This window comes from Leopardus geoffroyi, chromosome A1, assembly GCF_018350155.1.
Source record: "Leopardus geoffroyi isolate Oge1 chromosome A1, O.geoffroyi_Oge1_pat1.0, whole genome shotgun sequence".
NCBI lineage: Eukaryota > Metazoa > Chordata > Mammalia > Carnivora > Felidae > Leopardus > Leopardus geoffroyi.
The window spans coordinates 192,428,219-192,440,935 of NC_059326.1; the positions used below are offsets into that span (position 1 = coordinate 192,428,219).

At 38.7% G+C, this 12,717-nt stretch overlaps 1 protein-coding gene across 3 annotated transcripts in view; it reads right to left on the minus strand.

Annotated features, from left to right (window-relative positions):
• The window catches only part of MRPL22 (mitochondrial ribosomal protein L22), a 35,107-nt gene that overhangs the window by 5,290 nt on the left and 17,100 nt on the right, over positions 1 to 12,717 (minus strand). For all 3 annotated transcript variants that reach the window (XM_045436369.1, XM_045436358.1, XM_045436376.1), the window contains 3 exons: positions 9,084 to 9,149; positions 7,758 to 7,835; positions 999 to 1,068 (listed from right to left, as the gene is read on the minus strand). In XM_045436369.1, the coding sequence (XP_045292325.1) occupies positions 999 to 1,068; positions 7,758 to 7,835; positions 9,084 to 9,149 (214 nt within the window). The remainder of the gene's footprint in view (positions 1 to 998; positions 1,069 to 7,757; positions 7,836 to 9,083; positions 9,150 to 12,717) is intronic.

Below are 12,717 nucleotides of genomic sequence, written 5' to 3' on the forward strand. Positions count from 1 at the left end.
CAACCACCGCTCCACTGTGTAGTGTTGGGAGGGGGCAAGGGAGCTTTTTAATAGCATTGGTCTCTTTCTCCAAAGAGAACCGTGTGAAGGTATGAAACAAACAAACAAAAAAATCCCTTACATTGGACAGTGCATCATGCTTCCCAAAGCATTTTCACTTAATTTAATTTGATATGCAACAAGCATACAAAACCTGAGACAATGCTTCAGAATGTAAAAACAAAGGGAAACCAAGACAGCTGGATCATCTGAGCCTTCCAAAAAGCCTTGGCTTTTACAATTCAACAGATTTTCCATCCTGGTAACTAGAAGGTTAAATTACAGGACACCTTTATGGATCAGGCACCTGGTTTGGCACATTATAAATAAATATATTTGTAAGGCCACCTGTGATTCTTTATTTACCTCCTCCAGGTTGACAAAGAATTCGTTTTTAAAATTCAGTTCTGGGGCACCTGGGTGGTTCAGTCGGTTAAGCATCTGACTTCAGCTCAGGTCATGATCTCACAGTTCATGAGTTCGAGCCCTGCGTCAGGCTCTGTACTGACAGCTCAGAGCCTGGAGCCTGCTTCAGATTCTATGTCTCCCTCTCTCTGCCCCTCCCCCACTCATGCTCTGTCTCTCAGTCTCTCAAAAATAAATAAATGTTAAAAAAAATTAAAATCTCAGTCTTGTTCTTTCTTAGTTTTATTATGATTCAAGGACCACTCCATGTACCATCCTGATACCCACTATTTAATAAATTATTGGCAATGGTTTCATGATCTCAGTCATACTGCACAACAGGTAACAATAAAGCAGTAAGGTTATTACCATTTATAACCATTTATAACAGACTAACTTTAGCATGCTGAAGGCAGAAGAATAAGCTATTACCAGCAATTTTCACTGGCAAACGCGGTCCTAAGTAGTTAGATATCAAAGACTGTTATTAGATAATGAACTTGGCATCACTATTGGAAAACATTTTCCAATGCTAAGAATATTAAAGATCTTACCTATATATAAATTGGATCTGAATTCCACATTGTGGTCTCTCACTGCCATATCTTGTGCTTCTAAGAGAATCTTAAACAAAGAAAAGACAGGCATTCATATGGCTGACCCTGAACTAAAACGGAATTAAGTTTCTCATTTCTTGTTGTTATCTCTATAATATGACTGCTAATCACATGCCTCTGTTTTATAGTCTATTTTAAAAAGAGAACATTAAATGATAACAGTACTAAAGAAAAGGGATACATTGAGCTTTCCTTCCTCAGACAAGAATTGCAAATTCAAGCAACACAGTCCATCCTGCTAAGTTTAAAGTAGAATGTATGAGATGCAAAGGAGGAAATGGCAGCATTGGTAACAGTATCCTTGGTAATGAACACTATTATGTCTTTGAGTCAAGAGACTTGTCAAAAAGTTCAAGAAGCTTAAGAGCTAAATCTTATTGAAAATTCTCAAACTTTGGATCCAAAATAACCATTAAACAACATCAGACAAGTAGAGAAAATCATACTTGAAAATTTTAAGAATTATTAAATTTATATTCTGTAGATATTTTGAATTAAGTTAACCTCCTCCAGAACCCATTTTTAAAAAGAGGACAATTGTCAAAAATAGCAGAAACCAATCTTTTACTCACTTAGAGAATATAATAAAAAGCTGAGTACACAAAAGATACTTAGTAATTGCATTCTGAACTGAATTAAATATAGGCATTACAATGGAACCTTTTAAAAGTCTGAATCCATCAATCTCAACTACTGAACTACTAAACTAAAAAGATCTGGCTCTAAGTGAGATTTAACTGAAATATAGAAAATAATGCTGATATCCCCAGATGTCCTCATCGCAGCTTTTTGAAATAAGAACACCATGTATCCACATCGAAGAAGGTAGAAAGCACAGTATTGTGGTTTGAGGGAGAAACGGATAGTGGGTGCTGCAGAAGGAGGGAGCTGTGGTTGCAGAGAAGGGCAAGAGAGAGAGGAGCACACGGGGGAACGTACCAGAATGCTTCCCCATAGCCAATAGTTTGGAAAACGAGAGGTGCTAAATTTTCTGAGTTCTTGAAACCAGTGGGACTTAAAGCCTGGAGTTTTAAAGGCCAGCCGCCTTGGCTAGAATAGAACCCCAGAGGGCACCACATTGCTCCCGGAAAGAAGGCAGGCAAACAACCCGGGGACACACATCATGGAAACAGCTATCTAAAGAGCGCCTGGGGCACACAGTAGGGAGACTATTGCTCTTCTCAGAGCATGTCCCTGAGAGGCAGCATTCACAGAGATGCCTCTCTGGGAACAAGGCAGCTAGCTGGCACCATTTCCCTCCCGGTCCCCCAGCATAAACACAGAGCCACCTGATGGAAGCAGCTCAGTGCCAACAATGGCTGCCTAACTTACTGCCAAACCCCAATCCCCTGTGCTTTTGTGGGACTGTCCTTCTCAGCCACACTTGCCTTGGTCCCAGCGGGGCAGGCTCCTCCCCCATGAGACTAGCACAAACCCCTGCCCACATCACGTCTCCCAACGAGAGAGTTCTGCAAGTCCTCAGTTCTGGTGGAGTTGGTATCAGGTCTCAGGTCTCATTTCACAAGCAGACCAGAGCACATCTAGTTAAAACTCACCATATTCAGGCCAGGGACAAAACACTGCCCATAACAAGCAAGGGGGGCCTCTGCCAACGACTGGCCTGAAGGATAGAGCAGCCAAAACACAGCAGTGGAGAACATGGAGCACACACCAGAGACACTCACTGAAGCACCAGGCCCTGGACACTACTTGACCTCTTCTTCACAAGGCCATTACTCTCAGGAGTAGGAGACAGACTGGCTACTTTGTGTTTTTGTTGCTGTTGTTTTAGAGAGAGAGCACAAGAGTGGATGTGTGGGGGAGAGGGACAAAGGGAGAAAATCTTTTTTTTTTTTTAAATGTTTATTTATTTTTGAGAGAGGGAGAGGGTGAGCAGGGTAAGAGCAGAGAGAAAGAGGAGAGAGAGAATCCCAAGCAGGCTCCACACTGTCAGCACACAGCCCAATGCAGGGCTCAAACTCACAAACAGTGAGATTATGACTTGAGCCCAAATCAAGAGTTGGATACTTAATCGACTGAGCCACCCAGGTGCCCCAGGAAGAGGATCTTAAGCAGGCTCGGTACAAAGCCTGATGCAGGGTTCAATCCCACAACCCTGGGATTTGACATGAGCCGAAATCAAGAGTGAGACGCTCAACCAACTGAGCCACCCAGATACCCCATAACTGGCTTTTCTAATAGAGCGAAGAAGGCAGGGACTTAGACAAAATGCCAAGACAGAGGGATTTATCCCAAATGAAACAAGGTAAGGCCGCAGCCAGAGATCTAAATGAAACAGATATACCATGCCTGATGGAGAATTTAAAGCAACAATCATAAGAAAATTCACTGGGTTTCAGAAAAGAACAGAAAACATCAGTGAGACCCTTACTACAGTGATAAGAGTTAAAAAAAAAAAAAGAATCAGAGTTGAAGAATCAATAAACAAGACTAGAAACATGCTTGAAGCAATGAACAGAGGCTGGAAGAAGCAGAGGAACGAATTAATGACCTAGAAGACAAAATAATGGAAAATAATGAAGCTGACCTAGAACACAAAATAATGGAAAATAATGAAGCTGAACGAAACACGAGAACAGACTTATGGAACTCAATGACTCCATCAAACACAATAACATTCATATTATAGGAGTCTGACAAGAAGAGAGAGAAAAGGGGAGAAAAATTATTTCAAGACACAATAGTGGAAAATTTCCCTAATCTGAAAGGAGACAAACATCCAGATCCAGAAGGCACAGAGAATTCCCATCAAAATCAACAAAAGCAAGCCAACATCAAGATACAATATAATTAAACCTGCAAAATATAGTGATAAAGAAAAACATCTTAAAAGCCACAAGACAAAAGAAGTCCTTAATTTACAAGAGAAATGCAAACTGGTACAGCCACTCTAGAAAACAGTATGAAGGTTCCTCAAAAAATTAAAAAGAGAGATATGTTATGAGCCAGAAATTGTACTACTAAGTATACATCCAAAGGATACAAAAATGTTGATTCGAAGGAACACATGCACCCCAGTGTTTATAGCAGCGCTATCAACAATAGCCAAATTATGGAAACAGCCCAAATGTCCATCAACTGATGAATGGATAAAGAAGATGTGGGGTGGGTGTGTGTGTGTGTGTGTGTGTGTGTGTGTGTGTATACACACACACACACACACGTGCACGTGTGTGCACACAATGGAATACTATTCAGCAGTCAAAAAGAATGAAGTCTTGCCATTTACAACAATGTGGATAGAGCAAGAGTGTATTATGCTAGGTGAAATAAGTCAGGCGGAAAAGACAAATACCATATGATTTCATTCATGTGGAGTTTAAGAAACACAGCAGACGAACAATGGGAAGGGAAGGAAAAATAAGATAAAATCAGAGAAGGAGGCAAACCATAAGACACTCTTAAATACACAGAAAAAACTAGGGGTTGCTAGAGGGGAGGTAGGGGGGGAAATGGGCTAAATGGGTGATGGGCATTAAGGAAGGTACTTGCTGGGATGAGCACTGGGTGTTATACGTAAGTGATGAATCAATCACTGGGTTCTATTCCTGAAACCAATACTACACTGTATGTTAACTAACATGAACTAAAAAAAAAAAAAAATTCTTTCTCCCTCTGCCCCCTCCCCTACTCATGTGTGTGCTCTCTCTAAAAAATATAAACAAATAAATATGGGGCACCTGGGTGGCTCATTCAGTTAAGCATCCAACTTTGGTTCAGGTCATGATCCTATGGTTCGTGGGAGCAGCAGCCTGGAGCCTGCTTCAGATTCTACGTATCCCTCTCTCTGCCCCTCCCATGCCCACGCTCTTTCTCTCTCTCAAAAATAAACCCCAAAAAAATTTTATAAAAAAACATAAATAAATAAACAAGGAATTCCCATCCTTGTTTTTTTTTTTTTTTTTTGGGTAGAGAGGAGGTTTTGTTTTTGAAGGAGAGAGAGAGCGTTAGCATGAGCAGGAGAGAGGGGCAGAGCAATAAAAAATCTTAAGCAGGCTCCACACTCAGCACAGAGCCTGATGCAGGGCTCGATCCCAGGACCCTGGGATCATGATCTGAGCCAAAAGCAAGAGTCAGACACTCAACCAACTGAGCTACCCAGGCACCCCTGTCCTTAACTTGTTTGATAGAAAACCCCAAGAAACAAAAACCAAAAATACAATCTTGTATGTATGCTGCCTATAAGAGATTCATTTTAGACCTAAAGACACCTGCAGATTGAAAGTGAGGGGGTAGATAGGGAGCCAGGGTGGCTCAGTCATTTAAGTGTCTGACTTTGGCTCAGGTCATGATCTCACAGTTCATGGTTTTGAGCCCTGCGTCAGGCTCTGTGCTGACAGCTCAGAGCCTGGAGCCTGCTTCAGATTCTGTGTTTCCCTCTCTCTCTGCCTCTCCCCCTCTTGCACTCTGGCTCTCTCTCTCTCAAAAATAGACATTAAAAAAAAATTAAAAAATAAAAAAGAAAGTGAGGGGGTGGAGAAACATTCATCACACAAATGGATGCCAAAAGAAAGGTGGGTACCATACTTATGTTGGACAAACTAGCCTTTAAAACAAAGATTGTAAAAAGAGACAAAGAAGGGCATTATATAATCATAAAGGGGATAATCCAACAAGAAGATATAACAATTGTAAATATTTATGCACCCAACATGCAAGCACCCAAATATATAACAACAATTAACAACAAACATAAAAGGGCGTGCCTGGGTGGTTCAGTCAGTTAAGCATCTGACTCTTGATTTTAGCTCAGGTCATGATCTTGCAGTTCACGAGACTGAGCCCCACATCGGGCTCTGCGCTGACAGCACAGAGTCAACTTGGGGATTCTCCCTCTTCCTCTCCCTCTGCCCCTCCCCTGCTTGTGCGTTCTTCCTCTCTCTCTGTCAAAATAAATAAATAGGAAAAAAAAAATAAAGGAACTAATTCATAATAACACAACAATACTACAGTCATGGGGTTCCTGGGTGGCTCAGTCGGTTAAGCATCTGACTCTTGGTTTCAGCTCAGGTCATGATCTCATGGTCATGGGATCAAGCTCTACATCAAGCTCCAAACTGAGCAGGGAGCCTGCTTGGGATTCTCTCTCTCCCTTTCTCTCTGGCCCTCCCATATGTGCGCTAATAATAAATAAATTTTTAAAAAACATTTTTTAAAATATACTAGGGGACTTTAACACCTCAGACTTTAACACCTGTCAATGGACAGATCGTCTGAACAGAAAATCAACAAGGAAAACAGTGGCTTTGAATGACACACTGGACCAGATGTACTTAACATATATTTAGGCCATTCCATTCTAAAACAGCAGAATACACATTATTTTCAAGTGTACATGGGACATTCTCCAAAACTGATCACATATTAGGTCACAAAACAGACCTCAACAAAAACATAAAGACTGAAATCATACCATGCCCCTTTTCTAAAGACCATAACACTATGAAACTAGAAGTCAAACCACAAGAAAAAAATCTTGAAGACCACAAATACATGAAGGATAAACAACATGTTGCTAAACAATGAATGGATCAACAAGGAAATCAAAGAAGAAATTAAAAAATACATGGAAACAAATGAAAATGAAAACACAACAGTCCAAAACCTTTGGGATGCAGCAAAAGCAGTCCTACAAGGGAAGTATATAGCAATACAGGTCTACCTCAAGAAGCAAAATAAATCTCAAATAAACAACCTAATCTTACACCTAAAGGAGATAGAAAGAGAACAAATGAAGCCTAAAGCCAGCAGATGGAAGGAAATAATAAAGATTAAAGCAGAAATAAATGACAAATGATACAGAAACTAAAAAAACAATAAAACAGATCAATGAAACCAGGAGCTGGTTCAAATACCATTAGCCCATTTGTACATACTGATTCAGCTACATTCAGAACTGGAAAGGTCTTTAGAAATCATTAAGCAATTCCACCCAGTTTACAAATAAGAAAAATGGAACCAGACAGGTTAAATGTTCTGCCCATCATCATGACAGAATCTGTCACAGAAAAGATTAGACTCCAAGTATCCTGGGTCCCAGGTCAGTGCTCTTTCCACCCAATTAATTATAAAATCATAAGCTCTCAATTGTGGAAATGACCAAAAAAAAAAAAAAAAAAAAAAAAAGTCATCTAAAAAAATCTATCAAGCCCCAAATCATTAAAAGAAAGATTTATCACTTCAGGGGCACCTGGGTTACTCAGTCAGTTAAGCATGTGACTTCAGCTCAGGTCATGATCTCACTATTTGTGGGTTTGAGCCCTGCATCAGGCTCTGTGCTAACAGCTCAGAGCCTGAAGCCCACTTCAGATTCTGTGTCTCTGTCTCTCTCTGCCCCTCCCCTGCTCTCACTAGCTCTCTCTCTCTCTCTCTCTCTCTCAAAAATAAATATAAATGTTAAAAAAATTTTTTTAATAAATAAAAGAAAGATTTATCACTTCATAGACAGTAAAAAAATGAATAAATGGTGCAAATAAAAGCATCTCCAGGAAAAAACAAAAAACAAAAAACTTAGGGCATACAACATTCCTAAGGTATAAGGACATCAAAAAAACTGAGTGCCCTGAATCTGTATTATATGAACGATGCATTTACACCAGAGAATTCAGGACTGAGGTTGAGCTTACTAATACCAGCAGACAGCTATGCATTCCCTCCCCACAAATCTTAGTTTACCTCTTTAATTATCTGGGCCCCTTTTTTGTCACTGAATTCCAATTGAGCCAAAGCCTGGTCAATGGACATTCCTCGTATCTAGAATTAAAGGGTAACAGGCAAGAAAAGATAAACAAATTTGTTTAAAAAGTCAATGTTCTCTTTTCAATGAAAAGTAAACCCTTTTACATAACACAAATAACTCTAACTAGTAGCTAACTAGTTATATGTCAATTATATCTCAGTAAAACTAGGGGGCATTTAAAAAAAATAAAAATAAAAACAGCTAACTAAATGCAGGCAAAGAAGAAAAGATATTTGAGAAGGGATGCCATCCTCTTTAAGTCAAAATCAAAGTTAGGGGCACCTGGATGGCTCAGTTGGTTGAGCATCTGGCTCTTGGTTTCAGCTCAGATCATGATCTCATGGCTCCTGAGTTTGAGCCCCACATCAGGCTCTGGGCTGATAGTGCGGAGGCTGCTTGGAATTCTCTCTCCCTCTCTCTCTGCCCCTCCCCTGCTCTCTCTCTCTCTCTCTCTCTGAAAATAAAACGTTTTTTTAATTTTTTTTTTAACATTTTTATTTATTTTTGAGAGATAGAGACAGAACACGAGTGGGGAAGGGGCAGAGAGAGAGGGAGACACAGAATCTGAAGCAGGCTCCAGGCTCTGAGCTGTCAGCACAGAGCCTGATGTGGGGCTCGAACCCACAAGGCGTGAGATCATGACCTCATCCAAAGTTGGATGCTTAAACGACTGAGTCACCCAGGCACCCCATAAAAACTTAAAAAAAAATTATTAAAAGAATCAAACTTAAACATTTTAACCATAAAACTTAGGTTATAAATGTTTCAGTAATATTAAGAGAGCAGATGTGAGAGAGAGATCACAGAGTGGCAAGGACCACACTAAGCATTAAAGGCATCTCCCTCTCCTACAGGATAAATATATTATATGTATATCTGGGGCTTTGCCTTCTTTTATACATAAATTTCATTCTCCAGAAAAAAATCTTAAACAGCAATAGTTTTGAAATAGGTTGAATCAACTTTTAAGATAAATAAGCTTGCCTCCTGGATCCTCTTAGGGTATAGCCAGATTCCTGATGCCTTTTTCTAAACATCTATGTATCCAACATGATTTAGTTTCTCAGAAGAAAGGTAAAAGTTAAGCAAAATCACTCATCTCTGAGCAATCATTTGTGGATTACTTACGACTGTCTGAACATGTAATTGTATTTCTCACTTTTTGGAGAAATCAGGGCAAATTAGTTTCTTTATAGTCAGTAATTTCTCACTTTTTGGAGAAATCAGGGCAAATTAGTTTCTTTATAGTCATTTTAGCTTACCAACTTTGCCAAATACCACATCTTGTCTTTGCTGTATTTTATTTGCCTTCGACAATGGTAGATTTCCTTGCAAACAGGGAAAAGAAAAAAAAAAGTTAGCAAACTGATCAAAATAACAATAACATACACTGTTAATAAAGCTTTCACTTTTTATGCCTAATGAAAATACTGCCACAGGAAATAAAAACATTATTAAGAATTTGGAGATTATTTTTCCCTATACTAAAGTTATATTTTTTCAAATTATCACTATGTTAAAAGGATTATTAAGGCAGAAATAGAACTACAACCTGGCTACTTTGTGCCATATTTGCAACATTTCTATCCAGAGAAATAGTAAAAGATTTCGTTTTGATATAAAATAATAACTTTCAAAATTTATTTTGAAAACACTTAGCTGGCTGGCTAAAAAGAACAAAAGAAAAGGTACAAGACCAAAGTTTCCTTTTTTCCTCAGTGAGGAGAATAATGGTGAAATGGACAAAAAACCCCTGTTTTCATAGGATATTCTTTTTATTTGGTAAGAGCACAGGATCTAGAATCAGACTACCTGGATTTGAATCCCACTTCTAGCATCTACTAGCTATAGAATCCAAGCTATTTAACCTCTCTGTACCTCTAAGTTTCCTCTTTAAAATGAAGATCACAGCACCAACCCCATAAAAATATAGTAAGAATTAAATAAAATAATCTATGTAAAGGAAGCATTCTACAGTGCCTCAGCACATGGTCAGATCTTTATTATCTTCTATTTATGGTGGTAGCTATATCCCATTTAATTTTTTACTCAATCATCCATTACACAATTTACAGTTCACAAAGTACTTTCCAAGGCCATTATTTCATTTGCTCTCACTCTAATTTTATTTTTATAAAGTAAAAATCAGAACAATCAAGTGACTAATCCAAGACCACAAAGCTTGTAAGAGACAAAGCTGGAAGTCAAAGTGCCATCCAGGGAAGTATATGAAATGCCTAAATACAATGTCTAGCAGGTGTATCTTTAAAGTTCCCCTATGACTGTAAAGCCTACATTCCTTCCACCATATTACACCATATTGTCCCTTTAAAAAAATTAGAAACCAGGGGCGCCTGGGTGGCGCAGTCGGTTAAGCGTCCGACTTCAGCCAGGTCACGATCTCGCGGTTCGTGAGTTCGAGCCCCGCGTCGGGCTCTGGGCTGATGGCTCGGAGCCTGGAGCCTGTTTCCGATTCTGTGTCTCCCTCTCTCTCTGCCCCTCCCCCGTTCATGCTCTGTCTCTCTCTGTCCCAAAAATAAATAAACGTTGAAAAAAAAAAAAAAATTAGAAACCATTTGTCAAAGTAAACAATAACGAGGAAACCTCAGAACTTCCTAACGTTTGACTCCTGCTGGAAATTTTCAAATGCCTTAGAAACAGCAGTTTTCTCAAGTGGCCATCTTTTAATATGGAGCAGATTTCATTTCAGTTGCAATAGAAGCTGACAGGCTGAAAACTGTAGCAATAGCCTAATTACGTTTTCAGCAATAAAGTGTCCTGGGGAGCACTGGAGGGGAAAGAAGAACTGTCATGACTGATAATATTCATCTGCAAAAATTAATACACTCAGTAAAATCTTTGATATAGAAACCCTTCAATTCTTGGTTTCCCATGGTGGGCTATCTCCTAACCTGAATTGTATGTGATTGTCTTCCAATTTTGTAAAAAAGATACTGTACTCCTGGAAGGGGCATGGGGAAAAAAAAGGAATGACGTATTTACAAAAGAAAAAAAAAAAAAAGAAGAAGAAGAAAGTTATTCAATCATGCTCTCTGAAAACTAAAAAGCTCAGCATTTACTTTAGGCAGATGCAATGTCTCAGTGCATTTTCTAAAGATAAACCAGACAAACCTATCATAGCAAATACATAAAGTGGCAAAGTTGAAGGTCACAAGATCAAGTTAGAGGTCATTATTAACCAACCTCTATAGTAAATTAGATAAAGTTAACTTAGGATATAATGTGCAAAAAAGTTACTGAAATGAGGTAAAAGTCTAAATTATGAAATGTCTACCTTGATAACTTTTAAAGAAGTTAACTTGTTTTAAAATGCACATAATAACTCAAATGATAAAAACGTAGCACCTAATAAAAGTCCAAACTAGAGCTTTATGGGATCCATATAATGACTTGTAAGTATGACTTATTCTCAGTATGTCAATCAATCCATAAATTTAAAATGCCTCCGGGGCACCTGGGTGACTCAGTCGGTTCAGTGTCCGACTTCAGCTCAGGTCACGATCTCACAGTTTGTGAGTTCGAGCCCCGCGTCGGGCTCTGTGCTGACAGCTCAGAGCCTGGAGCCTGCTTCGGATTCTGTGTCTCCCTCTCTCTCTCTGCCCCTCCCCCGCTCATGCTCTGTCTCTCTCTCAAAAATAAACGTTAAAGGGGCGCCTGGGTGGCGCAGTCGGTTAAGCGTCCGACTTCAGCCAGGTCACGATCTCGCAGTCCGTGAGTTCCAGCCCCGCGTCAGGCTCTGGGCTGATGGCTCGGAGCCTGGAGCCTGTTTCCGATTCTGTGTCTCCCTCTCTCTGCCCCTCCCCCGTTCATGCTCTGTCTCTCTCTGTCCCAAAAATAAATAAACATTGAAAAAAAAAATTTTTTTTTTAAAAAAAAAAACGTTAAAATAAAATAAAATAAAATAAAAAATAAAAAATAAATGTCTCCTATGGAAATGGTTGTCAAAACAGTTTTCATACAGTCTCACTGCATTTTTAACTTATTTAACATAGTTTTCTTCAAAGGTATTGCAAACGTAAACCCAAGACCAAATTAACAAGATATGACTATTATGAAGAAAGCCATTTAATTTCTCTCTGGCTCATTTTCTGTACCATGTGAAGCCATATGTTGGATAAAGTCTACACAGGAATCTCTATTATTTGGAAATTGGTGTTAGCTAAATTAGGAAAATAGCCTTAAAAATAAGAGGAATGGCCTAAAAAAAGCCTAAATTGATGACATTCATTTTAACTTACTGCTATAGGATTTACTCACTATGGATCCACTATTATTTAACTGCATATTTCAATGCTGAAGATCAGAATGAGTTAAAATTGTAAATATTATCTGACCCCCTTTTAAACTAGGGATAAAACTAATTTTTAAGATGTTTGCAGTTAGCAGATTGACAAGTAAAAGGTCACACAGCACAAAATCATAGTATAAGAGCTATGTGGCTAGATGTGCAAATTATTCCATTATTAAGCTAGGTATTTAATGAAGGGCATCAATATTTCAGTCATAACAGGTATAAATGATGCACCAATGTCGATTTACCAAATACTATTTAAACTCAGAAAATATTAAGGTATTTTCTAAGAGTCCTAGTTTGTTCCCAAAAGGATTACTCACTCAAAATCTGTGATCTCAACTGTTTACTACTTGAATTTTGCCACTTCGGATATATCCTGAACTGCATTTGTTTTAGTATCCTAAAAGATTACTACTAGAAAATACACAATTTTATTTTTAGATTTTGAACCTGACAAATGCTATGATTTCTTTCTCAACTAATATCTAAGTTCAAAGAGCTCAGGTAAGAAGAAAGCTCATTAACAATAGGAAATTATTTATGATATTTGTACACATATGTAACTTTTTCTAAATTTTGGT